Raw genomic sequence first — 26,794 nt, 5'->3', positions numbered from 1 at the left:
TGTGCGTGTGTGCGTGTGTGCGTGTGTGCGTGCGTGCGTGCGTGCGTGCGTGCGTGCGTGCGTGCGTGCGCGTGCGTCCTTTGCACTTGCCTATATACTTGAGCTATATACGTGTCTGCTGGTGTGTATGTGTGTGTGTGTGTGTGTGTGTGTGTGTACGCATGGCGACGGGGTTGGGGGGGGGGGTTGACAGACAAATGTGCATGTTCAGGCTGACAGAATAAGAACAGCCTCATGTTTTTATTATATATTTTCCTATCTCCTTTCTCTAATCTCTCGCTTTTCTCTTTTCCATGTGTCTCTCTGGTGTTACCCACCCCCCCCCATCCCTCCCCCCCACCCCTCCCCCACATCTCCTCTCTTGTCTTTTTCCCTGCCTGTCAGACACGGCATATGTGCGTGTTTTCATCAGCGATGTGAACGATAACAAGCCGGCGTTTGCTCAGGCGGCCTATGAAGTGGCGGTGGATGAGGACGCTGACGTGGGCTTCCCCATCCTGACTGTCAGCGCTAACGACGGAGACGAGGGTGAGTGAGTCGCGCAGCGGAATCGGCTTCATTGTCACATCACCCAATAACAGGTGTGAAAAGAGTGGGCGAAGTTCTTGCTTGGATGAGCACTCAGTGTTGCCGCGATAGGAAGAGTTTTAGAATAGGAAATAGAGAATATATAGCGAGAAAGGGAACACATAGTACAGAACAGGTCTCTGTAGCAGGAAGCCGTAGACAATTAAAATACAGAAAGTTCAATATACGTACATGCAGTGGTGGCACTGCTGGCACTTTGAGGAGGCAGAAATGTTTCCTTGTGCAGGTTAATAAAATTAAAAATATATCTCATGTGCACGAAAAAGTACTCAATTGTTTTACTTCAGTAAAACAATTGAATTAAAGTTCACAATGCGTCACTAATTTATGAAATTTCTTAGATATTTATTTATGAAATTACAAGCAAAAGTCCAGAATTCCATTTACTTGAGTAAAAGTACAAAGGTATTGGCATCAAAATGTACGTAAATAACTAAAAGAAAAGGTACTCACTGTGCAGAATGTCCCATTTCAATATTTCAAAATGTATAAAAATCATTTGAAAATAGCAGATCTACAAGAAATGTTGTGGTTGTAGATTGGCTTTTTTCAAATGGCCGAATTGTAGGGCTGAAGTGGTTAATCTGTTTTGTAATACTAATACAAAACAAAATAACTACTACTAGCTAAAGTTTTCAAATAATTGTAGTGCAGTAAAAGTACCATATAGTAGATGTAAAGGTATTGGAAATTGAGAAATACTCAAGTAAAGTACACATACTGTACCACAAAATTGTACTGTGTAAAAAGTGCTGTACTTGAGTAAATGTACTTTCTACCACTGGTTTTAGGAAAGTTGATATTTGTAAGTATTTTTTTGTCAATCAACATTTGTTTACCCCATTTAGACCTGAAGTCGATTCAACAAATGTCTTCTACATCCTGACAGTTTTCTGAAATACCTATGTTTCTATGTCAGTGGTTCTCAAACATTTTCATGTCACCATGTAATTGGCCGCCAACCCCCATCTAAAAATATGTTGTTCCAACCCCCCCCCCCCCCCCCCCCCCCAGAAGCAACTTTTTGAGTTAAAAAAAAAAGTTTGTTCTGAAATATTATATATTCAAAGGTTTGCGCCACATTTTCACGGCTTTTAAAAAATTGCAGATCTAGAATCTTGTAGCGCGGCACTCGGTGCGGCGCTACACATACCTTTATATAGATATAGCCCTCACAATTGGTACTAGTGATTAACAACCATCGCTGTGGTGCCATCTATCGTCTTGTGTAGTTGTATTTTCGCATTCGATAAAACATACACCGCTGTGCGTTATTATCTTGCGTGGGTTTTTATGTGCAGCGGACTCATAAATCGCTTTTACTGCAGCCTTTTTTAACACCCGAGAAAGTGTTGTAAACTACTCGCCTCCATCCAGCGCACTGTAGATCACATGCAGTGTTTGATGATTTCCCCTATAGCCTAACCTCTAAAATCACCCCCACACCAGTGAGATCCAAACAGAGCAGGGAAACAAATAAGGCTCCCAGTTTATTGGTGCAAAGATGGTGTCTCTCTCTCTCTCTCTCTCTCTCTCTCTCTCTCTCTCTCTCTCTCTCTCTCTCCTTCTGCCCCTTTTAATTTTTCTTCTTTACCCCTTTTTTCTTCCATATTGACATATTGGTTGTTCAGTTTGACCCACCAGTCTTACAGAAAACAGCGAGTTGAGAAAACAGGCTTGAAAGGTTCACTTCTGTGGTCTCTAACATTACACCTAGCTACATCATTTATTTCATATTTACATGTCGATTTCAGCTCTGACACTTATTTCAGACATGCTCTAGTATGTGAAGAGTCTGCCTGTGCTATTAACTCATTTTTGGGGGGGGGAAAGAAAAGTTTTTCTCCTCAGGTGAAAAGCTGTAATTTGCGCGATGGCAGGCTCTCAGTCAAATCTGGTCACACATTTCTGTGTTATCACTGCTGTTGTATCCTATACTGACTGACTCACAGACCAGCGAGGAGCCCCCACCGGGAGGGGGTAGAGCCTTCGTCCTATACTCCCAACACTCCCTGCTGACAGATACCGCCCCAGCCTGTGGGATTGCGTGCAGTGACAATTATCACCCACTCCGCCCGGGTTCCCTCCCCAATTGGCCAGTTGTGTTTGTGTAGACACAGTGGATTTGAATCCGTAACCTCCCCGTGGTGGTGGGCAGCCAGACAGGCACGTGTCCACTGCTCCACCCGAGCGCCTGTTCTGTCTGTATATTCTGTATGAGGCCGCACTGTCTACTCCTTCCCAACAGTTCTCCCAGTGATCAGACAACATGCAAATTCACATGGTACAAACTCATGCATGCATGCATGCAGTGCACACTCGCACACAGGGTGGTTGTGTGACAAGTCTATCGTGTGCAGGCAGGCAGATCATTTCTTCTCATTTGTGGGGAGGCAAGAAGATTTGGTGGACTCTTTTACTGAGAAGTGGAGAATGAGGTTGTGTGTATGCGCCTGTCTGCATGTGTGTGTGTGCGGGTGTGTACGTGCGCGTGCGTGCGTGTGAATGTGTATGAATGTGTGTGTGTGTGTGTGTGTGTGTGTGTGTGTGTGTGTGTGTGTGTGTGTGTGTGTGTGTGTGTGAATGTGTGTGTGTGTGTGTGTGTGTGTGTGTGTGTGTGTGTGTGTGTGTGTGTGTGTGTGTGTGTGTGTGTGTGTGTGTGTGCGCGCGCATGCATGTGAGAGAGAGAGAAACAGAAGAGAGGAGGAGAGGGAGGCGGAGCTGCATATTATGAGCCATTCATCATACTGGAGAGCAGTACTGTACACCTCACCCCTCACTGTGATGAATCTCCCTCTCTGCACCGGAACACATGCAGGAACACACATCACGTACTGTACAGTACTGTTCCCTCTCTCTCTCTCTCTCTCTCTCTCTCTCTCTCTCTCTCTCTCTCTCTCTCTCTCTCTCTCTCTCTCTCTCTCTCTCACACACACACACAGACACGCACACGCACGCACATCCCGGATGCCTTCTCGAGCAGTTATCCTGCTGTGTGTGTGTGTGTGTGTGTGTGTGTGTGTGTGTGTGTGTGTGTGTGTGTGTAGTGTAAATGTATGTATGTATGTAAATTAAATAATACAAACACGTGATGAATACCCCCATCTACAACCACATGTGGTGTCGCACAAGGGACATGGGATGGCACTGTCTGAGGTAAAAGGGTCTGTCCTCAAAATGGGTCATTGCTACCGATGAAGAGCGGGGGGGTGTTACGGAAAATGTGAAGATAAATCTACTTTGACATATCTATAAGAGGTTTAAATGTCGTGCTCCAGCTGCATATTGGCACTCTCATATGCTTCTGTTTTTACATTCAATTCATCAAGTGAAGGAAATGTTAGTGGCCTCCTAAGGCAGGCATTATTTTTTTTTCTATTGTCCTCTCTCTCCACCCCCCCCCCCCCCCCCCTCTGTTTCTTCTAGTCTATTAGACTTTTTCACTCATTACCTCTTCATCTCTCTCTCTGTTCTCTTCTTGTCAGCATAAGAGCTTTTGTAAAGTACCCAGTGAGACGGGTGCAGCTTTTAAAGGGAGTACAGCTGGGGCAAAAAAACACCCATTTACTCATCATTTGTTTGTTTGTTTTATTTGTTGTTCTTCTACTCCCTGTGCTTCTTCTACTCCCCCCCCCCCCCCCCCCGTCTCCTATGGGTCTCAGCAGTTTTCCAAAACACACACAGAGAGTGCAGAGGGATGGGGGGTGTTAGGGAAGACAGGATACACAGAGCGTTTATCCCCTAATGCCTCATTGGAAATGCCAACAGACAGACGGTACAAAACGGTCGGGATTAGTGTGTTCCGTGCTCCGCTTCCTCTACTTTCATCTCGTTAATAAGCTGCGAATCTTGTCTTGTCTTCTGAGGTTTCTCCCTCCTCTTTCATATGAGTGCAATGGGTGGCGTATTGCAGTGTCGATTAAAATGCAGTCCTAGGATCTGTACCCTGCCGGTAATTGCATTGAAGGGGATCGTTTTGTTGATCAGAGTCTAATAGACTTTATTAAGCCTGCTTGGAATAACGTAGGGAGGGACAGTTTGGCGACAGGGCACTGATGCTTAGCAGTACAAATTGTGGACCCCTGGTATAATGAAGCATTAATTATTCAATGCAAAATAACAAATCCAACCGTTATTGATGGCTATCGGTATTGTCTAGTATCATTAAAAGGGGCCCTTATCAAATGGCTCTCATGGCTATGAGACTATTACAAGAGTCATTTGTTGTCTTAACTGGATAGACAAAATGTAATTGCGGATAAATTGCTCCTTCCTTTTATGGAAATGCTAATTAAACCAAAGCAGTCTGTGAAAAAAGATTATTACAAGTGTTTTAATCAGGTAATTAAAACCAAGGTACAACACCATGAATTCTTGTGTTAAAGTTAACATATTGAGGTGTTGTTAGTGGATTGTCACGGTAAAATGTAGTTTCTCATTTGTAGATCAGACTGTGCGATCTGTGTGTCGTGATGAAACACCTGTGTTTGTCTTTAATTGAAGTGTTAAATTCAGTTTACATGATTGTCACCAGCTGCAACATCAGTGCAAGTCTCTTGCAATAAAGAGCATAGGATGAACTAGTGAACTAATGACATCATTATGATTTCAATTCATATTTCAAACCGTACTGAGGATCTGTCAGTGGTACAGTGGTGGAAAGTAACTAAGTACATTTACTCAAGTACTATACTGCTGAGGTACTTACTGGAGTATTTCCAATTTCCATTAGGCCTACTTTTACTTCTACTCTACTACATTTACTTGAAAACTTTAGTTACTAGTTACTTTGTAGATTTGGATTATTATTACAAAACATATACATTAACGGCTTCATTATAAAAATCTATATAAAATAAAACTTGGGACATTCTGCATAATGAGTACTTTTACTTTCCGTATTTTTAAGTACATTTTGATGCCACTTGTACTTTTACTTAAGTAAATTTTACTTTTACTTTAGTAACAGCAGCCACCACTGCCGTTGTACAGCAAATGAGTGGCTACTGGCTACAATGTTTCTGGACATTTGGGGCTTCCTGCGGCCTCTTCGTACCATAAGACTAAACAAAGATGACACCGGCTGCCCCTCTGCTGATGAAAGCTGCACCTGATGCTATCAATCAACAGATATAGATTGCAGGAAAGCTCCAGTAATGGTACTGTCATCCCGTCCAGGAGGGAGTACTTGGTGCTGAACTTGTTCACCCAATCTGTTTCACGTCACAGAAAAAAACAGAGATAAGCGTCTGCCCTGTGTGGGGCCATGCAGCGTGGCTCCAACAGTGCTCCCTTCGCTCAGCTCTTTCAAGCTTAGCGCATTAACCCTGCTAACCCACCACGCGGCATCTAACGGATAGGTACACGCCCGCATCCATTCATCAGTCACGACTCCCATCTTCTCTCCTCCTCTTCAGGTGCGAATGCTAAGCTGCGTTACCAGATAACATCGGGGAACACGGGAGGGGTGTTTGATGTGGAACCTGAAGTGGGCACTATCTTCATCGCCCAGCCTCTGGACTATGAGCAGAACAAGAGGTAGGAGCATGCGTGGCGGAATGGCTGCAATCACGGTATAGATGCAGAAAATGTTTTCTGCAGCCTACAGGTCACGGATAAGACAAATTAATTCATGTTTAAACATGAGATGAAATAATAATAATTCTTACACATACATTACAATATACAGTAGCCTACTTAATTGAGCATTGTGTTAAGCTCCTATCTCTATATGGCAGATGCACAGCAGCCATATTGGAAAGTAATTGGACCTCTTACTTACTTCCTCTTCCTTACTTGTTACCACTTATACTAAATTAGGGAGGGGGGCTACACTGGGGATGGAACAGAATCGTACCCATGGGCAAGGCGGAACGGAAGCAGCTAGGTGGCTCCATCGACAATTTGTCCGTCCCGCGGGGAGTTCCGTATTTACTGTTTCTTTTCCTCTGAAGGCAAGTCGAAGGGCTGCGTAATCCCCGCATACACATGGAAAAATTGAGCACGTGCGCTCATTGTAGCCGGGTTCCATTGATTATAGTGGCAGCATACCATTGTGGACTCCCGCGGACTCCCCCAAAAGTCTCACACTACCCAGTTTGTTGCGGACAGTTTAAAGGGACACTTAACAAATATATGTTAATGACATTTAGAAGATTTAGAACACTTTCCTGGGGTCTTTTCTTTATGTGTGCAATATGTGGTTTTAGATATTCTAGATTTTAGCAGTGACTATGATGTCATGGACATAGGCTGTACGGCTGTAGTATGATCATTGATCAAGTAGGGAGTAGGGGAGAAAAAAACACAAGAAGTTTGAATATGGAGATAGGAGGTTTCTGCCCGACAGCAACGATTATAGTATATACTGTGTGCGTGCGTGTGTGTGTGTGTGTGTGTGTGTGCGTGTGTGTGTGTGTGTGTGCGGTGTGGTAATGTTTCATGGAGCTGTGTATTGTTCATTTTTATGTTATTTATCTTTGCAACACAACCCCGCAGTGACGCTAGCAGTTGTTGTGAAGTCTCTTTATGCATCTGTGTTGGATGCAGGTAGGGGAGAGAGAGAGAGAGAGAGAGAGAGAGAGCACTTTTTTGGCCATGTTTTTTTGACAGGCCAGGATGTCATGAGGGAATTGTATTTTCCAGTATGTGTCATTTAAAAAAGGCCAGAACCGGTAATTACATGCCTAATGTGTTTGCTGCTCGGATTCTAAATGTGGACATGACCGTCCGTGGTCAGCACAAATCAGCGTTGGTAGGCGACAGGTTTTCTCGGTGTGAGGAAAAACAATGTCTTGTTTTCAGGTACAAGCTCCATGTCCTGGCCTCTTGTTTTCAGGTACAAGCTCCATGTCCTGGCCTCTTGTTTTCAGGTACAAGCTCCATGTCCTGGCCTCTTGTTTTCAGAGACAAGCTCCATGTCCTGGCCTCTTGTTTTCAGGTACAAGCTCCATGTCCTGGCCTCTTGTTTTCAGGTACAAGCTCCATGTCCTGGCCTCTTGTTTTCAGAGACAAGCTCCATGTCCTGGCCTCTTGTTTTCAGGTACAAGCTCCATGTCCTGGCCTCTTGTTTTCAGGTACAAGCTCCATGTCCTGGCCTCTTGTTTTCAGGTACAAGCTCCATGTCCTGGCCTCTTGTTTTCAGGTACAAGCTCCATGTCCTGGTCTCTTGTTTTCAGGTACAAGCTCCATGTCCTGGCCTCTTGTTTTCAGGTACAAGCTCCATGTCCTGGCCTCTTGTTTTCAGGTACAAGCTCCATGTCCTGGTCTCTTGTTTTCAGGTACAAGCTCCATGTCCTGGCCTCTTGTTTTCATGTACAAGCTCCATGTCCTGGCCTCTTGTTTTCTGGTACAAGCTCCATGTCCTGGCCTCTTGTTTTCAGGTACAAGCTCCATGTCCTGGCCTCGGACGGCAAGTGGGAGGACTACACAACGGTGACGGTGACCGTGGTGAACAAGAACGACGAGGCGCCTGTGTTCACCGTTAACGAGTATTACGGCAGCGTCACAGAGGAGTTGGACGGCTCACCTGTCTTTGTGCTGCAGGTATAGTAGTTCTATCATCCTTTCATCTGCACCATATAGCAGTGGTTCTCAACCTTTGCAGGTCGGGGCCCCCCAAAAATAATCATTACTTGAACTGGGGACCCCCCAAATAATCATATTTGAACAGGGGACCCCCCCAAATAATCATATTTGAACTGGGGACCCCCCCAAATAATCATATTTGAACTGGGGACCCCCCAAATAATCATATTTGAACTGGGGACCCCCCCAAATAATCATATTTGAACTGGGAACTCCCCCAGTTGAGACATTTTGTTTGACATTTTGTTTGACTCGGTTCCATAGATACATTAACACGTTTGATGCCCAGGACGTCCACACACGTCCTATCAAATAAAACCGCCGGTGCCTGGGACGTGTGAGGACGGTAAGTTATTTTTTTATCGATATAAAATGGGATCACTAAAATCTTTTTTTTTAAACGGTCGTTGCTAGGAAGGGCTTTTCTCAACCCTCCCGACCTGTTTCGTGTTAGAACAGAACGCCAATGTTCTGTTCTAAATTCTGACTTCATCATGCATCTCGATTACAATATTAATGTTTTTAAAATTGCCTAGTATTTTGAAGATAGCCAATCTACAAGTTCATAATGCCTTGCAACACAGTTTTCGCAACAGATTTCACAGTTGTTGCCTCTTTATTATATTATTTAACAATTTGGCCAATGTTTGCCAACTTTTTTTAAATTATAGTTTGTCATGTGTGACCCCCCTGAGGGGGGAGGTCACAGGTTGAAAAGCACTGCCATACAACACTCATATTGTCACTGGAAGTCACATGCAGAAAATATTGTTGATTTTATTTTACCGCATGGAAATAATACAGCTGTACACGAGGGCTGAACACAAAGAAAAGACATTCAAACAAAGCTTCAAACAAAGGCCTCAGAGGATAAAAGAAACAAATATTATTCAACATTGCATACTCTTTTCAACACCCAAGACAAACCAGCTTTTAAGAATGGTCTTTTTTGTAGCTGTTGAAGCAGCATGCACATTTTTCTAGTGGTATGGTTTTGCCAGACGCTAACGAGTAATTGTATTGCCAATATGAGATTTCAGCAGTGGCCCAATAATGGTTGTGAAACACTTTCAAAATCTGTCAATTTTATCTGTTCAATCTGGACTTAATTTAGACTTATTTGATTCCCCTCTTGCCAACTGCTTCTCATGTAAGACATGCTTGCGGTAGCTAGCCCTTGGCCTTTGGATGAGTTCTCTTCTACTCATCAAATTAATTCCAGATTTTATCAAGTAATTACTGTGCAAGCGCAGTGACCCCTGGCTACATCACTGACCTTCCAACCGAACCGCCAAGAATGAGTTCAAGCTAAGACACACCAGCAAGACATTTACAATATTGGTAGTATAATTCGATGAAATGACATTGCTACTGAGAGCAGTTATGGGAATGTGTATATGTGATGTACATGGAACCCATATACAGTACATTATTTTAATATATACTGTAGTAGTAATAATAATATACACATATGGGTTCCATGTCATTCCAGAAAAACACCACTGGCAGCAAATGATTGCCCTTTTCAACTAGTATGTAATCAGAGATCAGTAAGATTTACAAATGTGCCAGATATGACTTAAAATAGGTCACATCTGCCAATGGGAACATGCCACACTGCATGGTTGAAAGCCATGAGCACTGTTCTATTTTCTCCCTGTCACTCTCATGTCTGTTGAAGTCTCTCTTTATGTCAGTTGCATATGGTGGCATCATACACTGTGTTTTATGATCATACACTGTGTTTTATGACTGACTTTTTCGGTGTCAGAGATAGAAAGGAGAAAAAAAGGCTTATTGAAACATTTTGTCTTCTACCAACTCTATTTGTGCATGTTCCAACTTCCAAGGCTCCTGCAAAAATAACATTAGTTCATTTTGGCTCTATACAGCCGATGCAATTTCCAATGCTAAATTGAAACATTCTCGGCCTGCCTGAGATGTAATTGTTGCTGAGGTGGTGAGGGGGTGTGTGTGCGTGTGTGTATATGTGTGTGTGTGTGTGTGTGTGTGTGTGTGTGTGTGTGTGTGTGTGTGCGCGCGTGCGTGTGCGTGTGTGTGTTCACACAATTCAGCAGCTTGTCAATAATTATACTTCATTAACCATCTCCTCTTATACACTCTCTCTCTCTCTCTTTCTCTACCTTGGCCTCACCCCCATTCCTTTGACGTTGCAGGTAACAGCATCCGACCCCGATAAGGACGCAGACCAGGAGGCCTTGCGTTACTCCCTGCACGGCCAGGGCGCCGAGAGCGAATTCATCATCGACGAGGTCACGGGTAAGATCTACGCCCAGCGCACGCTGGACCGCGAGGAGCGCGCGGTGTGGCGCTTCGTGGTCCTGGCCACGGACGAAGGCGGCGAGGGTCTGACGGGCTTCACGGACGTCATCATCAACGTGTGGGACATCAACGACAACGCTCCCGTCTTCGCCTGCGCGCCCAGCTGCCACGGCGAAGTGGCGGAGAACTCGGCCGCCGGCACGTCGGTCATGGAGATGACCGCCACCGACCTGGACGACTCGGCCGTGGGCCAGAACGCCGTGCTCTCCTACAAGATCGTGGGCAGTCTGGACGCTGGTAGGCCTGTCATCATTATTACATATAGTCGCCTAATCACAATTATTTGAGATAATCGTAATTGTTTTTGCATACGTGACGATCGTTTCCATGTTGAAAAATGTCCATTGTGTAATGTCCATTCTACATTTTCATTTATTACATTTATTTAAAAAAATTGCACAAATAGCAGATCAATTTCTACTTTTTTGGTACATTTTTTGGAAAGAAAAGATTATTAAAAATATTAAATCTGTCAGTGATTTCCTTGTATATTTAAGTTATTTGTCGTGTCTGCCCTGTGAAATTTGTGATTACGAAGCATTAAAGGCAAACGTTCCAATTCAACGTTCAATGCCAATAACACAATTAAATTGTTAATCGCAATTATTAGTGGGACGGTTAATCATCAACTTAAATTTGTAACCGTGACAGCCTTAGGTGGTGGTGGTGGTGGTGGTGGCGAGGCAGGTGGAGTGCCGGCCCTCTCGGACATGTTCTCCATCAACCCGACCACTGGGACCATCAGTGTGTCCAGGAGCGGCCTGGACCGCGAGCAGGCCGAGTCCTACCTGCTGGTGGTGGAGGCCCGGGACGGAGGGGGGATGGCGGGGACCGGGACCGCCACCGTCCGGGTCAGAGACATCAACGACCACGCGCCCAGATTCACAGAGCACTCCTGCCTGGTCAAGATCTCAGAGAACGCCGAGCCTAATGCAGAGGTTTTAGTTTTTTGTATTGGTACAGTGTTCATTTTGACAGCAAATTCTGATTTAGTCTTAGTCTTTTGAATAACAGTCTTAGTCTAGTCTTAGTTGACTAATATCAAAATCTTAGTCTTTTAGTCCTAGTCAACAATATTATTTATATAATTACAACCCTAATGTATAAGGCTATAAGGTGTACGTTGGTTTATAATTGGGACTCCATCTAGTTCTTCTTATCTCACCCTGGCAAGAACAACAACAACATATTAGGTATAACATATTAATAATCATTCCTGTCGTGTGTTTCTGTGCCTATTGGCAGGTCCTGGAACTTTCCGCTGAGGACAGAGACACCGGGGAGAATGCACAGCTGACCTTCAGCGTTGTGGCAGGAGACCAGGAACAGAAGTTCTTCATGGTCAGCTACCGGCAGGAGCAGCGCGGGACCCTGAGGCTGAAGAAACGGCTGGACTACGAACGGCCCAGCGAGCAACGGTTCAACCTTACCCTTAAGGTATGAAATAATGGGAACCCACTGCCCTAAGGCCTCTCTGTTATGCACTCGTTAGAGATGACTTTGATCCGTCTGAACGTACTGTCATGTTTTTTCCTTTCATGTTTCTTTTTTTATTTTTATTTGTGGCTTAAGGCTTTCGCCTTTATTTTATATTTTTTTATAGAAGGATAGACTGATAGGCTGACAGGAAATGGGGATAGAGAATGGGGGGTTTGACATGCAGTAAAGGCCGTCGGGATCGGGAGTCGAACCCACGGCCCACTGCCAGACTGGACTACCAGCCAGGGTGCCTGGACCGCTGAGCCACAGCCCACGTCCCAGGCCCCTGTCATGTTTCTTTGAGAATGAATCTGCAATAGACACGGACAGTGAAGTTGTCTCCATTTCAAAGAAGCCACCTCTTTCTCGTTTAACTCTTTGACCGCCACCTAGTGGTCCGAGGGGGTAGTTAAACCCTGCCGACGGACATGACGACATTTTAGTCATTTACATCTAGTCTACCGGCCTTGCAGAGTGATAGAAGAAGAAACGGCTAATGTTAGCATTAGCTCACAATGTTTTTCTTTCGCCAGAAACGGTAATATGTCGATTGCCAGTGGGTGCAAAATAACAATTCACATCCGGACATCGGATGTTTTTCAAAACCACAGACTTCGCCCGTCAGTTCATTTGTTAAATACATACTTTCTGAAACGTCTATGGGCCGCTCGTCGTCATGAAAGGGGGCGGCACTGCGACACTCTATAGCTCAGGGGTTAACCCATTAAGACGTGGGGCCGATTCTACAAATGCCAGTAGTTTTTTCCCCAAATGTTCAAAAACAGCGGATGTACGAGCTCACAGTGCGGTACGAAGTGGCACACTGTGAGCTTGTAGATTTTTTTGAATAGCCAACGTTAAATTGAAAAAAACGCTTTCCCGCTTTCTGAAACGTCTATGGGAAAAATGAATGGGAAATTCGCTTCCGGGCCACTTGTCGGGGGCGGGACTGTGACACTCTATAGGGTACAGTATGGGCCCTGGGGGCGTGTTCTCTCCTCCACGTCATCTTTGCCCATACCCTAGGTGGGGTTGGCAAAAGGGCCTTTCTGTGTGGAGTTTGCAAAAACATGCAGTAGTCCTGGTCTCTATACTGCCTGATGGAGGGAATGGAACTGGTTGGAATAACGTTTTCCTTCCACACGCTACGCCACTACGGCCAACCAGGGAAACTCCCCCTGTCAGGTGAAAAGAAGCGGCTTGGACTCCTCATGCATTTAAGGAAGCATGAGGTCAGTCCGTTGCTCTCCCCAGGTTGGTAGAGAGAGTGTAGCGCCCAGGATTACAGCTTAGGCTATTGACAATGGGTCAAAAAAAAATGGGCTACAAAATTCCTGGGATAAATAAAGAAAAGAAAAAAAGAGTACAGTATGTGCATTTTTCTGGCAGGTGGAGGACCTGGACTTCTCCAGCCTGCTGCACTGTGTCATAGAGGTAGAGGACTACAATGACCACGCACCAGTATTCATTCCCCACTTCCTGTCGCTGGCTCCGCTCCCCGAGGACGTGGCTGTGGGTACGAGTGTGGCGCGTCTGGCAGCCAGCGACTCTGACTCGGGTCTGAACCGGGAGATCACGTACAGCCTGTCGGAGGACTCTGACCCCACGGGGCTGTTTTCCATCAACCAATCGGGCGTTCTGACCGTGGCCCGGCCTCTGGACCGGGAGACCACGGGACAGCATCACCTGGTCATCTTGGCGACGGACCGCGGAGTCCCGGCTCTCACGGGCAGTGCCACGGTCCAGCTGCCACTGTTGGACGTCAATGATAACGGGCCAGAGTTTGAAGCGGCGTACAACCCTGTCGTCTTTGAGAACGTGGCCGGACCACAGGTAAGCTGGACTGCTCAGAGCATGTTTATGTTCATGACAGTAAACAAAACAGATCAATAATGCGTTATTCTCAACCTTTTTCATTTCAAGCTTTTCTAAAAAAGAAAAAAAAAAGGTATATAAAAGGTATATATATATATATACTAGTGTTGTCACGATACTGGATTTCTAACTTCGATATCGATATTTTGAAAAATATCAATATTCGATACGATACGATACAATTAGGGATGTTGAAAAAAGTTGAAAATCGACTCGATTTTCGACTCATGCCTTCCGCGACTCAAAAACGTATGAGTCGAAAAATCGTTTTTATTTTATTTTTTATTTTTTTTGCGCCTGTCAGCGCCGCACCTCACATGTATGCCCTGGCTGCAGTTAGAGCACCATCGTCCAAGGGTGTGGGGTGAAGGGGAAGAGTATCTTAGCAACACTGAATGCTCTGTCCCATTGGTCGTGTGCTCGTATCATGAGCCAATGGCTGCAGCTCTGAGCCCCCAGACCCCAGGTTCGCAATTCGCATCTCATTGCTCACGCTCAAAGACAGGTCCGCTCTGTTCTGAGCTGTGAGCGCTCTTCTCTTCTCGTGAAGAAAGCAGGACAGCGTTGTCAAATAAATCCCTCCGTCATTCATACTGTATTTATTCCCCGACCCGACATTAAAATACGGAACAACGTGCGTCCCGTATCAGTTCATTACGGGACTTGTGACAGGCTGCTGCAGACACTTGAGTTGGGACTAGCTGATAGCATAGCAGCCGATAGCGCCGCTGCTCCTTCAGTGTCGTTGTTTACAAAATAAAGTTTATTTTTTATTATTGGGCTTTGATCATTGTCAATTAAAACGGGCAGCGAAGGTCCTGCATCTGCACATGCCATTTTAAGAATAGAAAAGCGACTCGTACACCATTAACTTTATACTCGCACCAGAGCAGCTCAGCAACAGTAGCACACTCACATGGCTAGAGAGACAGAGTGGAGAGGGGAGGGGCTGCAGCCTGCATGCATTGCGTTCCAGTCAGGCTGCGCCGTGTGTGTGTGCTACTGGCCCCGGCTGTTGCGCAAGTGTTTTCTTCACCAACGGCAGAGGTACAAACGGAGTATCGTTATAACAAACGGAGTATCGATAGATCGATACCACGGGGAATTCATATTGAACCGTTTTTATTTTATAATTATCGATATTTATCGATATATCGATATTTTTGACAACACTAATATATACACACAAATACAGTATGTTGACACATTTCTAGGAAGGTATAAAGTTAATTATGAATTAACCACTGAACAAAAAGCAGTTCTATAAGATACAGCATGCTGCGATGCGACATGTTGTGAGATTGACATTCTGCTATTTTCACTATAATTGATATTTTTGGGACATTTCTTGAACACCTCAAAATTTCAACACACCAATGCATTTAGAAAAAAGTGTACTACAGTATTGTCTTTAACTTTACACAATTTGTAGTTGATTAGATGTAAGCACAAGTGAGAAGACTTGCTGGGCATTTCTGCCTGACACACCTCCGATGGTGCTATGGTGCCAGCTGCAGGGTCATCAGCCGGGAGCCACCCTTAACAGATATTTTGCCCCTTTAATCCCGGAACATCTCTGGGTGGTGGAGCAGCTGAAGGATCTTTGTTCTATTGCTTTTGTGGTTGTGGACCAAAAGTATACCAGTATCCATGCTTTAGTACTTCACGTATTCACGTATTCACGTATCACTGAACACAATGCCTTCTAGGTGGTCAGGCTGAACCAGACGTCGACTCTCCTTTGGGCCGTTGACAGGGACTCCTTGGAGAACGGGCCCCCCTTCCACTTCACCGTCCCTGCAGAGTACCGCCACAGCAACGACTTCCACCTCCAGGACAACCTGAACGGAACGGCCACTCTGACGGCCCTGAGGATGTTCGACCGCGAGCGGCAGAAGGAGTTCCGCATTCCCGTCGTCATGAGCGACAGCGGACGCCCGGCCAAAACCACGACCGCCACGTTGACGGTGGCCATCGGCGACCAGAACGACCACGGCCATCTCGCCGGGGAGAAGAAGATCTTCATCAACAGTCACCGAGGTGAGAAGGACAGAGGAGAGAAAGACATGCTGTACATTGTGTACATTATGTACACCATTGTTCTCAATGTGGGTTCCAGAGGGTCCGCAGCAAAATGAGGAACAATTTAAACACTTTGGCCCTCATTTATCAACGCGGTGTATACCCACATTTGGGTGTACACCGCGTTGATAAATGAGGGCCTTTAAGCCTATTTTCATACTTTGGCTGTTTTTGGAAACCTTTTAAATGTAAACTGAGAAATTAGATGCAACGCACACTGCACTACGAGGCTGTTCACATGGTGGAGTGTTGCATTTACATTGCCAAAGCAAGTGTCAAAATATAATAAAAAATGAAAATGGTGAAAGTATATACAGTTGGAGGGGGTACAGCATTGTGTATACAGAGCTATGTCACATTGCAAGTGTTAACCAAATGTTGCCAGACTGTTGCCAGCCTACTATTGACTAAGGAGGACCTTGTGTGTGTGCGCGTGTGCGTGTGCGTGTGCGTGCGTGCGTGCGTGCGTGCGTGCGTGCGTGCGTGTGTGCGTGGCTGGGGACAGCAGTGTTTTTGGTGCCAAGAGGTGGTACGTTCAACTTCAAAGATATTAATCCCACTAGGGGCAATTAGTTGCATACATACAAACAAGCAAATACTCCCTGGAGCTAATGTGGAATAATGCGATCTTAATCATTCTCAAGTAACAAGGTGAACATAAGGTAAAACCTATAAAGAATACAAAATAGATAAATCATAACATTTACATAATCATATGTACGTTAGCCATTATTTAAGTTAGCTTGCAAGGTTCACTGCACATTTGTAGACTTGACAAGGATTGTGGATTACTGTATCTCATTCCTAGGACTTCTTAAAAGCATGCCCCCCCCCCCCCCCCCCCTCACACACGCCTCGAGAAGGCAAACAGCATACTGTATTACTAGGAAGCAAATCTTTACGGCATCTTGCTATGTTATGTTTACACCTATGTTATGTTTACACGGTTACTCTCACAAGAGTAAGCCCGGTGCCGTTCATCGGGCTTACTGGCTGAATTGTGCAGGGTGTAGCAGCAAGGAATACTGCAATATCTTGCATTGTATACTACTGTAATCATTGTGCATTCAAACAGCATTTTCCATTATGCTCTCCCTCCTCACCAGCAGCAACAACAAATGGCTATAGCGATGTGAAACACATAGTACTCAGAGTACTCTAGCCTTTCATTTTCCAGGCCAAGGGCTTTCCCCAATGTACTAGTGCTCATTATACGGAATGAGAGAACATGGGGTAGGACAGTGAAAAAATGCCATGCTTCCTAGTACATACAAATATTGTGCGGCATCAATGCTGTAATTATTGTCAATGGCAGAAGAAATAGATTGAAGGGCGTACAGCACATATATATATATAATATACATAAATATATACACATATTTCAAGTTTTTTCTTTTCTTTCTATGCCCGGGCCAATGATCTCGCAAACCGCAAACCACTGTAATGACAAATAATTTCACATTTTGTGAATATACAGCACAATATACAGTATATATATATATATATTAGGGATGTGCCGATGAGACATTTCGTCCGATATCGATATCCGATATAATTAATTGCTGTTACGGCCAATGTTTTACCGATGTCGATATGATCTCATTCTGTATTGAAAAATTATAATAATTTTGTACATTCTGAAAAATACATGTAACAGGATATCTGCACGGCAGGCTTAGGCAAGTCAGATTTAACTTTAATACCTTTATATTTAATATTGTGAGCTTATCTGTTCAAGCTGTTACTTTGGACTTGTTTATCTGCACGCACGCACGCACACACACACACACACACACACACACACACACACACACACACACACACACACACATGCACACACACACACACACACTCCTAACCAAGAAATGTGTAAAGATTGATTGATTGATGTATCGAACCGATGCCGATTAATCTAAAAACAACTAAATTCGGCCGATACCGATGTGTTTGCCCATTAATCTCACATTACTAATATATATATATATATCGCTTGTCCTGTTGTCCGTTCATCAAGTGACTCTTGGTTTCACGTTTTCTAACGATATTGTCGGGCTTTCCTAATAATCACCTTATTGTTACCAATATTGTCATTCCGTTTCAGGAAAACCGAATCTTCTGTTATTCTACTTGTTTCTTTACTTTCAAAGGGAAACACTACCCTTCGTCACTTATTTATTTATTTTAAATGGCAACTGGCCATCATCACAACTTTCTTTGTGCTATACGAGCGATCAATCTTATCGATGATTACATTTAAAACATGTTTTAAAATCAAATCAAGAAAATTAATTAAAACACAATACGCTATTCAACAAATAGACAGCCCCGGTCAATTAATTGAGAAAGAATGTACTGTATGCCGATTGATTCTGTTAACTAGTTAGCCCTAGAATGTCTGTGATCTTACATACATTCCTTGTATTCCAAATACACAGCCATAGATCGGTCCCATCCGCGCACGGTTAGCAGACTAACATGCACGTGTGTGTACTCGCCCAATAATTAATTCCTAAGACTTGGAGTCTGATATTGTCGGTCGCAATTAATAACTTTAAACATTGGGCATGCAGTACGTGCCACAGCACAGCATATCTGCTATGCACTAATTTCCCTCGCTGATAATAACACCTGTTTCCTTGGAGATAACCTTGTTTTTCTACTACTCCGCTCTGGATTTGAAAATAACGGCTCCGGTATGAATGCGTGCAATGCTTTAGCTCACACTCCTTACACAATCATTGGCAAACAGTATTCTCGAGTGAATTCCTTTCCGTAGTTGGGTGGCGTAGTCATAAATTCCCTGCACACCATCACTGAGGTTGTGGGTTCGAACCCTCTGTGCTGCATCCAGTTTTGTCGGGTGTCTGTGCGAACACAATTGGTCCGTGTTAGTGGGGAGAGAAGCCGGGCGGGGAGGAGGATGATGCATCCAATCCAATCAAATATGTATATCACACATTTCTCTAAACACAAGGTTTCCAATGTGCTGCACAAAATAAAATTTATAAAACAATCAGGACAGTACAATAGTAATAATTATCATAGAACAATGCAAAATAAAATACAAAAATAATAAAAAATAAAAACATAAAGTAACACATCAACTACCAGCGATGAAACTAGGTTCAAGTATAAAAATTTGTCTTAAAGTGGAATTAAAAAGTTTAAACAGTAGGGGCCACTTTGATATGGAAAGGTAGATCACGGTCTCCTCTAGTTGTCAACTGTGTCATTGGGACACACACAGTCACACACGCACGTGCACGCACGCACGCACGCACGCACGCACACACACACACACACACACACACGCACGCACACACACACACACACACACACTCCTAACCAAGAAATGTGTTTCTATACTCTGCTATACGTTTTACAATGTTAACTAGACTACTCTTGTCCTGTCTCAACTTTCACAATGCTTGCAGGTCTTTGGATTAAACTCCACCTTCATTATGCATTCATACAGTCAATCATTGCTTTGGCGATATGTTTTGTTTTCCATCCTCAGGCCGTATGCCAACCACTGTCCTGGGGAAAATCTACTCTCCAGACCCTGATGACTGGGATAACAAAACATATGTCTTTGAAGGACACGTAACCAAGTAAATACTCCCTCAAATTATTCCCCCTGCATGTGTTTGCCCCCCCCCCCCCCCCCCCCTTACACTCTCTGTTGTCCATAGCCTACTGTATGTACTGTATATCTGTGTCCTGCAGTTTGTCCTTCCTTTCATTACTTATATCATGGCTTCCTTCTCTAAACCGTTCTTCTTTCGTTCATTTGTTTGATGATCCTTCTACTCACTCCTTACATCCATTTACTCCGTTCTTTTCTGCTTGCTTCACCACCTTCTTCCTCCTCTCTTGTCTGCCTTTCCTTCTTCCTGTTAACTCCAATGTCCTATGTCCTATATGTGACCAGTTATCTGAATTTTGTCCTCTTTCCTATCTCTGTTTCCATACCACCCCCACCCTCCTTGCGTTGTGTTGCTCAGTGCCCTTGATGTGACACACCTGGGTCTTTGGTCTGAACTGAGCTTGAGATGAGCCGAGGAGATTGTGACATGGTGTGTTTGAGTCTGCTCATCTTGAGATCTCTTTTTAAAGGTAGTAGACACGTAGACAAGTAGATACACTGTCAGTGCGCGCACACACACGCACACACGCACGCACGCACGCACGCACGCACGCACACAAATACAAACGCATATCCCTCAGAACATTACATGTCAAATGAAGTGACATTATTTTTTTCACTGCAACACGCCAACACCTTCACTTAACTTTTTAACTTTGATCTCAAAATTACAAACTTTCCCCCCTCTCTACGCTCAAAGTTTTATCTGTATGGGATACTGTACGTATTTCATATTTCATGCTTAGCTCCTATCCTATCTGTTTTAAATGTGAGTAGGCTTGACTAGCATTGATATTAATATACAATATAACATTGTAAATCTTTTCACCTCTGCTCTAAGTTCTCACAAAGTTGAACCTGTTACAGATTATTGTATATAGCATCTTTTTTTTTGCACCTCAAAATTAATCTATTACTCTAATTCTATTATTACTATTACGTCCCCAGTTGGTTCCTACTGAGCTAATGTGTAAATGTACAGTATGTTATCTAGATTGTGTGCATGCTTATGTGTATAGCACTACCAATTGACCGTTTTCACAACATGTATTTTGACAGGTAAACACAGCAGAAGGTAACAACATTAAGTGTGGGTGTGTTATTTACATGTCACTGTGCCAGCATGGACAGCTCATCTATATTTAACGTCATGCTGGACGCCCCCAAATAATTTAGTTTTGGCATAGGTGAAGCCCGGTTGATTTCGCAGGGTTGTTCTGTTGATTTTTAACCCATTTTGGGCGGGAACCCCTTTTGGTGTATTAAGCATTGTTATACTTTAGCCATTGAAAAATAGCAGATCTACAAGCTCATAGCGCGGCACGTGTGCCGTGCTACGAGCTTGTAGGTCTGCTATTTTTGAAAAATGGTGAAAATGTGGCGCAAATCTTTGAATATATATTCTTTCACAGCGAACGTTTTTAACTTTTGCTTCCGGGGGGGGTCACTGGAACAACATATTTTCAGATGGGGGTCGGCGGACGATTACATATAATTTGTGGGGTGATTGACATGAAATATTGAGCACCACTGATATAGAAACATATCAGTATCAGGCCTAAATGGGTTAAAGCACGCGGTGCAGTTGAACCGTTGAATACAAGGGTGCATGTGCATCACGCGTAGAGCTCCTTTGGCCCGATTGTGTCTCCGTCAGCGAGCGGTTGGGTGTTTGATGTGCCAAGGCTCCTTTGATTTCCACTCTAATTAAACTGAAATGAGCTCATCTGCGAGAGGGAGTGTTGGAGACCTCCACCACGTGAAATCACTTCCCTCTCATGTCATTCCTGCCGTCGGGTCTGCTTTATTCATGTTCCTTTCCCTGTTGCTTCATTCACCCCGACATGTCCTTCCTTTTGTTTTTATTATCGCCTTTTTATAATTATATGTTTCTCTCTTTTATTACCATGTAAGTATGGTTTAAGCAGTGGTGGAAAAAGTACTCACATTTCTTACTGAAGTAAAAGTATCAATACTGCAATGTAGAAATACATATTGCATAGAAGTTACAATTAAAAGTACTTGACTAAAAGTACAAAAGTACCAAAAGTTAAAGCACAGAATGTCCCATCTAAAATGTATACAAATCTTTTAAGCTAACAATGCGTTGCATCACGACACATTGTGAGCCTGTAGATTGGCTATTTTAAAATGGCCAAAATGTATATAAGGCTGAAGTAGTTTATGTGTGTTTTGTAATAATAAGTTATCAAATAATTGTATAGTAAAAGTACAATATTTGCCTCTGAGATGTAGTGGAGTAGAAGTAAAAGTATTGGCAATTGGATATACCCAAGTAAAGTACAAATACCTCAAAATTGTACTTAAGTACAGTACTTAAGTAAATGTACTGGGTTAAGTGTGTGTGTGTGTGTGTGTGTGTGTGTGTGTGTGTGTGTGTGTGTGTGTGTGTGTGTGTGTGTGTGTGTGCGTGTGTGCGTGTGTGCGTGCGTGCGTGCGTGCGTGCGTGCGTGCGTGCGTGCGTGCGTGCGTGCGTGTGCGTGTGCGTGCGCGTCTTGCCCTCAGTTACTTCATCCTGAACAAGCGGACAGGGTTTTTGATCATCAAGGAGAACACCCCGTCAGACACATACCAGTTCCAGGTACGCGTGTCTGATGGAGTGTGGCCCGATGCCATCTCCACGGTTACGGTGTACGTGAGGGAGCTGCGTGATGAAGCCATCTTTAACGCGGGGTCCATTCGCCTCACAGGTATGATTACGCACGCACGCACGCACGCACGCACGCATGCACCACGCACCACGCACGCACGCACGCACCACTCACGCACACACTCACACACGCACACACACTGAATGAAGTTTTATTCAGAAGACTATGAAAGCTGTTCCTGCATAAACTGCATGGGCTTGCTGACACCTGCAATGTAAAGAAAATGTATTAAAATAATTACAACTAAAATGGACCATTTGCCTGCCCAGCGCCGTGATGATGGATGGTGACGTATTCACTGCCACTCCAGGAAGCGGCAGAGGTTTGAAAGCAATATATAGCAACCACAGGTAGCACCATGTGTGAACCTAGAAAGACTTGACCTTTCCTCATGCAAAAACCTTTACAAATTAAAAATGTGTAAAAAGAAAAATGCAAGCAGGGGCGACTGTGGCTCAGGAGGTAGAGCAGGTCGTCCAATGATCCATGGGTCGGCGGTTCGAATCCCGGCTCCTCTTTTCTACATGTCCTTGGGCAAGACACTGAACCTCAAACTGCTCCCGATGTGCTGGTTGGTACCTTGCCTGGCTTCCGCCGCAATCGGTGTATGAATGTGTGTGTGAATGGGTGCATGTAATGCACTTAAAGCGCCTTGGATAAAGGCGCTATATAAATGCACCATTTACCAAAAAAAAATAACTGCATAAAGCTGAGCATGTTGAAGTTTGAACTAGATTATTAGCACAAAGTATGTGGAAGTAGTTAGATGCCAGATGGCTGTAGAGATGGCTGTAGAGAACTGGAGTGAGCCCACAACTAAATCAACATTTGCTGTCAAAATGAACACTGGTTGCACTGCAGTGCTTCTGAGACCAGGTGTTGCTAGATGTGAAAGGCTGTCTAGCCAGTGGAGAAGTGATGCTGATCAGTTGTCTAGCCAGTGGAGAAGTGATGCTGATCATTTGGCACACAGGTAAAGTTTGGTGCCCGCCATGTGGAGACTCTGGGCTTGAATGGGGCTTGGTCAGGCATCTCACCCCACAACATTTTGCAATCTCTGTCACTGCCACTCCAGAGGAAGAGATGCTGTTTGTTTTGTGAACTTGATTGTTTTATTGCCCTAAATATGATGATATAAGAGAGGTACCGGGTATTTGTTAGTAAGATGTCTTCTATTTCTGGCGATTTCCTCGAGTTAAATTGATTATGGGGCGGATGTTCCAGACCCACAGGAACGCACCCAGGGTGCCGGCCCGATTCCGGCGAGCCGCCCGCGTCCGAAACGGTTGAGAAATGACAGAGTTACCGTGTGGGGGTCCCTCTACTGTACCCTCTACTGTACTGCACTGTACTGTCACTGTACTGGCACACCCGAAATCACCATATATACAGTTAATATGTGCGTGTGTGTTTGTGTGTGTTAGGTTGCGCACAGGTGGTGAAAAACAACCATGCTGTTTTCGTGCTCAGACGCACCCACCCAGCCACCCACCCACCCACCCACACACATAGCTCCGTAAGGGAGTGGTTGCACCACTCAAAAACTTGAGATAGGTTTCAGGGAAAGGAGTTTTTGTTGTGGCACATTTTATTTGTCAAGCTTGGGAGAGAAGACGGAAAGCTCTGAGCTGTAATGGAAAGAATTATGTGAATATAATGTAAACGGTCTGTAAGCGTAACCCATGAGGCTTGGGCACTCTGTGTGCAGTGGAGGACACAACAATAAAATAATCAATGAATGTGTACATGTAGACTGACTGGTTGGAGCGCCTGCACACTGAGCTGCGGAACTGAGAGGAATAGCATTCTTTTCCGCATGCATGCATCATCCTTGTGAATCTCAGTACATTCAGCTGAGACAGAAGGAGACCCCTGGAGTCTACTCCAGGGGTCATGTTTTGTCTTTTATTTTGAAATGATGTGAATTAATTGTTTCCTATGGCAGGTAGTGTCTCTTTGAGAAATACAAAAAGTATAGCCTTCAGTTTTGTCATGTGACTTCTAGAGCTCCTGTGTTTTGTATCTTCAAACATCTGCTCAAATCTTCTCCCAGTCGTAGCATCGTTCGTATGTGTTGTAATATCACTACCTGCCATGTAGAAAACAATGCATTCACATCCTTTAAAAATAAAACACAAAACGTGAAATAAACAACCGGAACAGAACAGCTGTTTTTGGCTAATGTTCCCCTGGGTCCCTAGGGATGATAGGGTTCAAGTGGTTACTGTTAAAAAAAGATCACACCTGTGTGAAGTGAGGGGCGCTCTTGCTCAGTCACATGTGACGTAAATTCTCCATTCATTGTCAATGGGAATTTAACAAAAATACCGGATTTGCTCGTCTACATAATCGTAAATTCTCCATTCATTTTCAATGGCATTTAATGCTTGTTAGGACAAAATAGCTGATTTGCTCAGACACATATGACGTACATTCTCCATTCATTGTCAATGGCATTTAATGTTTGTGTTAGGACCAAAATCTACACTATAGCTGAATAAAAAAGCCCCCCTGTAGTAACTCTGAGGACTCTACCCGGACCCCCTGTAGAAGACCCCTGGTCTACTCTATACCATCCCACATGACCAACAGTAGAGTTTGGCAGTGAAAGACACAACACATGAGGTGAAAAACTGAGAAATGGCATAATGACTGAGTTGGGAGAAAGAAAAAACCCAAAAGGAGTTGTTCAATGGACTGTCACTCTCTTTCTTAAATACTATATTTCCTTAGTATGATATTAGTTGGTCATGAATCACTAGCATGACTCTAGGCATCTCAAAGACAGAGTTGCAATAGTTGTCAATGGCATACACAGAGCAGCGTAATCCTATTACTTATTGTGGAGAGATAATTAGTTCAGAGCTTTTTTTTTGCCCAGCCAGCGTATTTCTCCTCACACGTCAAGCAGGATCCATCATTACCTGATGAACAGCACAGTGCCTGGCCTCTGCTTTAGAGAGAAATGGGACATGGCTGACGGATTTTTATGATTTCACAGAGATTCAGAGAGATATTGAAATAGACGGTGAGGCTGGTGGGAGGGCGTTGGGGAGAGAGGGGGGGAGGGGGGGTTGTGGAATGGAGAGGCATGCCTCATATAAGCAGATAAAAGGATTTGCTTCTCATTTTAAAAACAGGGCAGAGGCAAATGTATGCGCGCCGAACCCACGGAGGCGGCATTGTGGCGAACAGCTGGCACTCGCATACATTTCAAATATTTGATTAAGGGAATGAGTCCATCTGAAGAGAGGATGATGGTAAACATCGCTTTAAGATGAGTCGAGGAAATGAAACTGACACTGTGGCATCGCTAAATTAAATGCCCCGGCATTTCTTTGTTTGATGCTTCTTATTTGTTTCTGAAATTGTGCGTCTTTGTTTTCGATGTAATTCCGATGTAACATACCGTAGGCAGGTTAGGTGACAACTCGTCTCCAAAGGTGGGTCTGCGAATAGAGCTCCTTCTAAAAGACTCTACCGCCAACCTTATATATTTATTTATTTATTGAATGGGTTCCACTGCTATAAATGAGGTGCCTCAAGATGAGGACCTGCAGTATGTGCCAAAAATCAAATGCTTTTAACCTGCGGTTCAATGGAACTGACAGAAAAAAGCATATTTTTGAGACTTCAATAGCATCATGGAAGAAGGGTTTTTGAGACCATCCCTTTTCAATTACATGCGTAGCACATGCAGCGAAAGCCATTTCAATCTGTGTGCGCGTGCGCGTGCGTGTGCGTGCATCGGGGGTTTGGAGTAAACAGTCTGATTGATTCTCAGGCTCACGGATTATGAAAATATTCCACTTATAGCATTACTTACACTCTCCTTGACACTGTAAATCCCATTTCAAGAACAAATGTGGAATGCAATGTGGACATGCAAAGAAAACGGCGGTTAAGTCTGCCTGCCAGAGATTAAGACTCTCTCTCCTGCTCTCTCTCTCTCTCTCTCTCTCCCTCACCGACACACACACACACGCACGCACGCACGCACGCACGCACGCACGCACGCACACACACACACTCTGTACTCTCAGTCACATGCCATGGTTGTTGAAGCATCGGGTGGTGTGTTCAGGTGGAGGGGCCTTTCCAGCAACACTGTCCTTAGGCAGACATGTAAACTTTCCACACACACACGCGATTGCGCGCCCACACGCACGCACGCACACATGCACGCACGCCCACACACACGCACGCATGCACGCACGCATGCACAAACGCACGCACACACCCACACACCCACACACACACACACACTCTGTACTCTCAGTCACATGCCCACTCATTTTGGCCTGATCTTACAGGATCAATAAAGAGACAAATTGGGAAAATATCTAATAATCTGCCACCATAGGGATTAAATGCCAAAGAACCCCCCCTCCCCCCCACACACACACACCCCTCTGTCTGTCTGTCTGTCTTTTGGTTTTGAGCCGCCTCAAGGAACTCCACTTCTCTTAATTTTATACCGGCCTACTTGAGAACGATGCAACTTGGGAACCTACTGTAATAA

At 44.3% G+C, this 26,794-nt stretch overlaps 1 protein-coding gene across 1 annotated transcript in view; it reads left to right on the top strand.

The window, feature by feature from the left end:
* The window catches only part of LOC306919737 (neural-cadherin), a gene marked incomplete at both ends in the record, with an annotated part of 380,035 nt that overhangs the window by 195,792 nt on the left and 157,449 nt on the right, over window positions 1-26,794 (top strand). Inside the window, 10 exons of the mRNA XM_079496290.1 lie at window positions 385-528; window positions 6,006-6,126; window positions 7,971-8,133; window positions 10,353-10,755; window positions 11,176-11,456; window positions 11,764-11,955; window positions 13,387-13,830; window positions 15,582-15,912; window positions 19,472-19,565; window positions 22,127-22,311. Of these exons, the coding sequence (XP_079352416.1) occupies window positions 385-528; window positions 6,006-6,126; window positions 7,971-8,133; window positions 10,353-10,755; window positions 11,176-11,456; window positions 11,764-11,955; window positions 13,387-13,830; window positions 15,582-15,912; window positions 19,472-19,565; window positions 22,127-22,311 (2,358 nt within the window). The remainder of the gene's footprint in view (window positions 1-384; window positions 529-6,005; window positions 6,127-7,970; window positions 8,134-10,352; window positions 10,756-11,175; window positions 11,457-11,763; window positions 11,956-13,386; window positions 13,831-15,581; window positions 15,913-19,471; window positions 19,566-22,126; window positions 22,312-26,794) is intronic.

Source organism: Electrona antarctica, assembly GCF_951216825.1.
Source record: "Electrona antarctica genome assembly, chromosome: 3".
Classification (NCBI taxonomy): Eukaryota; Metazoa; Chordata; class Actinopteri; order Myctophiformes; family Myctophidae; genus Electrona; species Electrona antarctica.
This window is presented reverse-complemented; position numbering and strand designations above follow the sequence as displayed.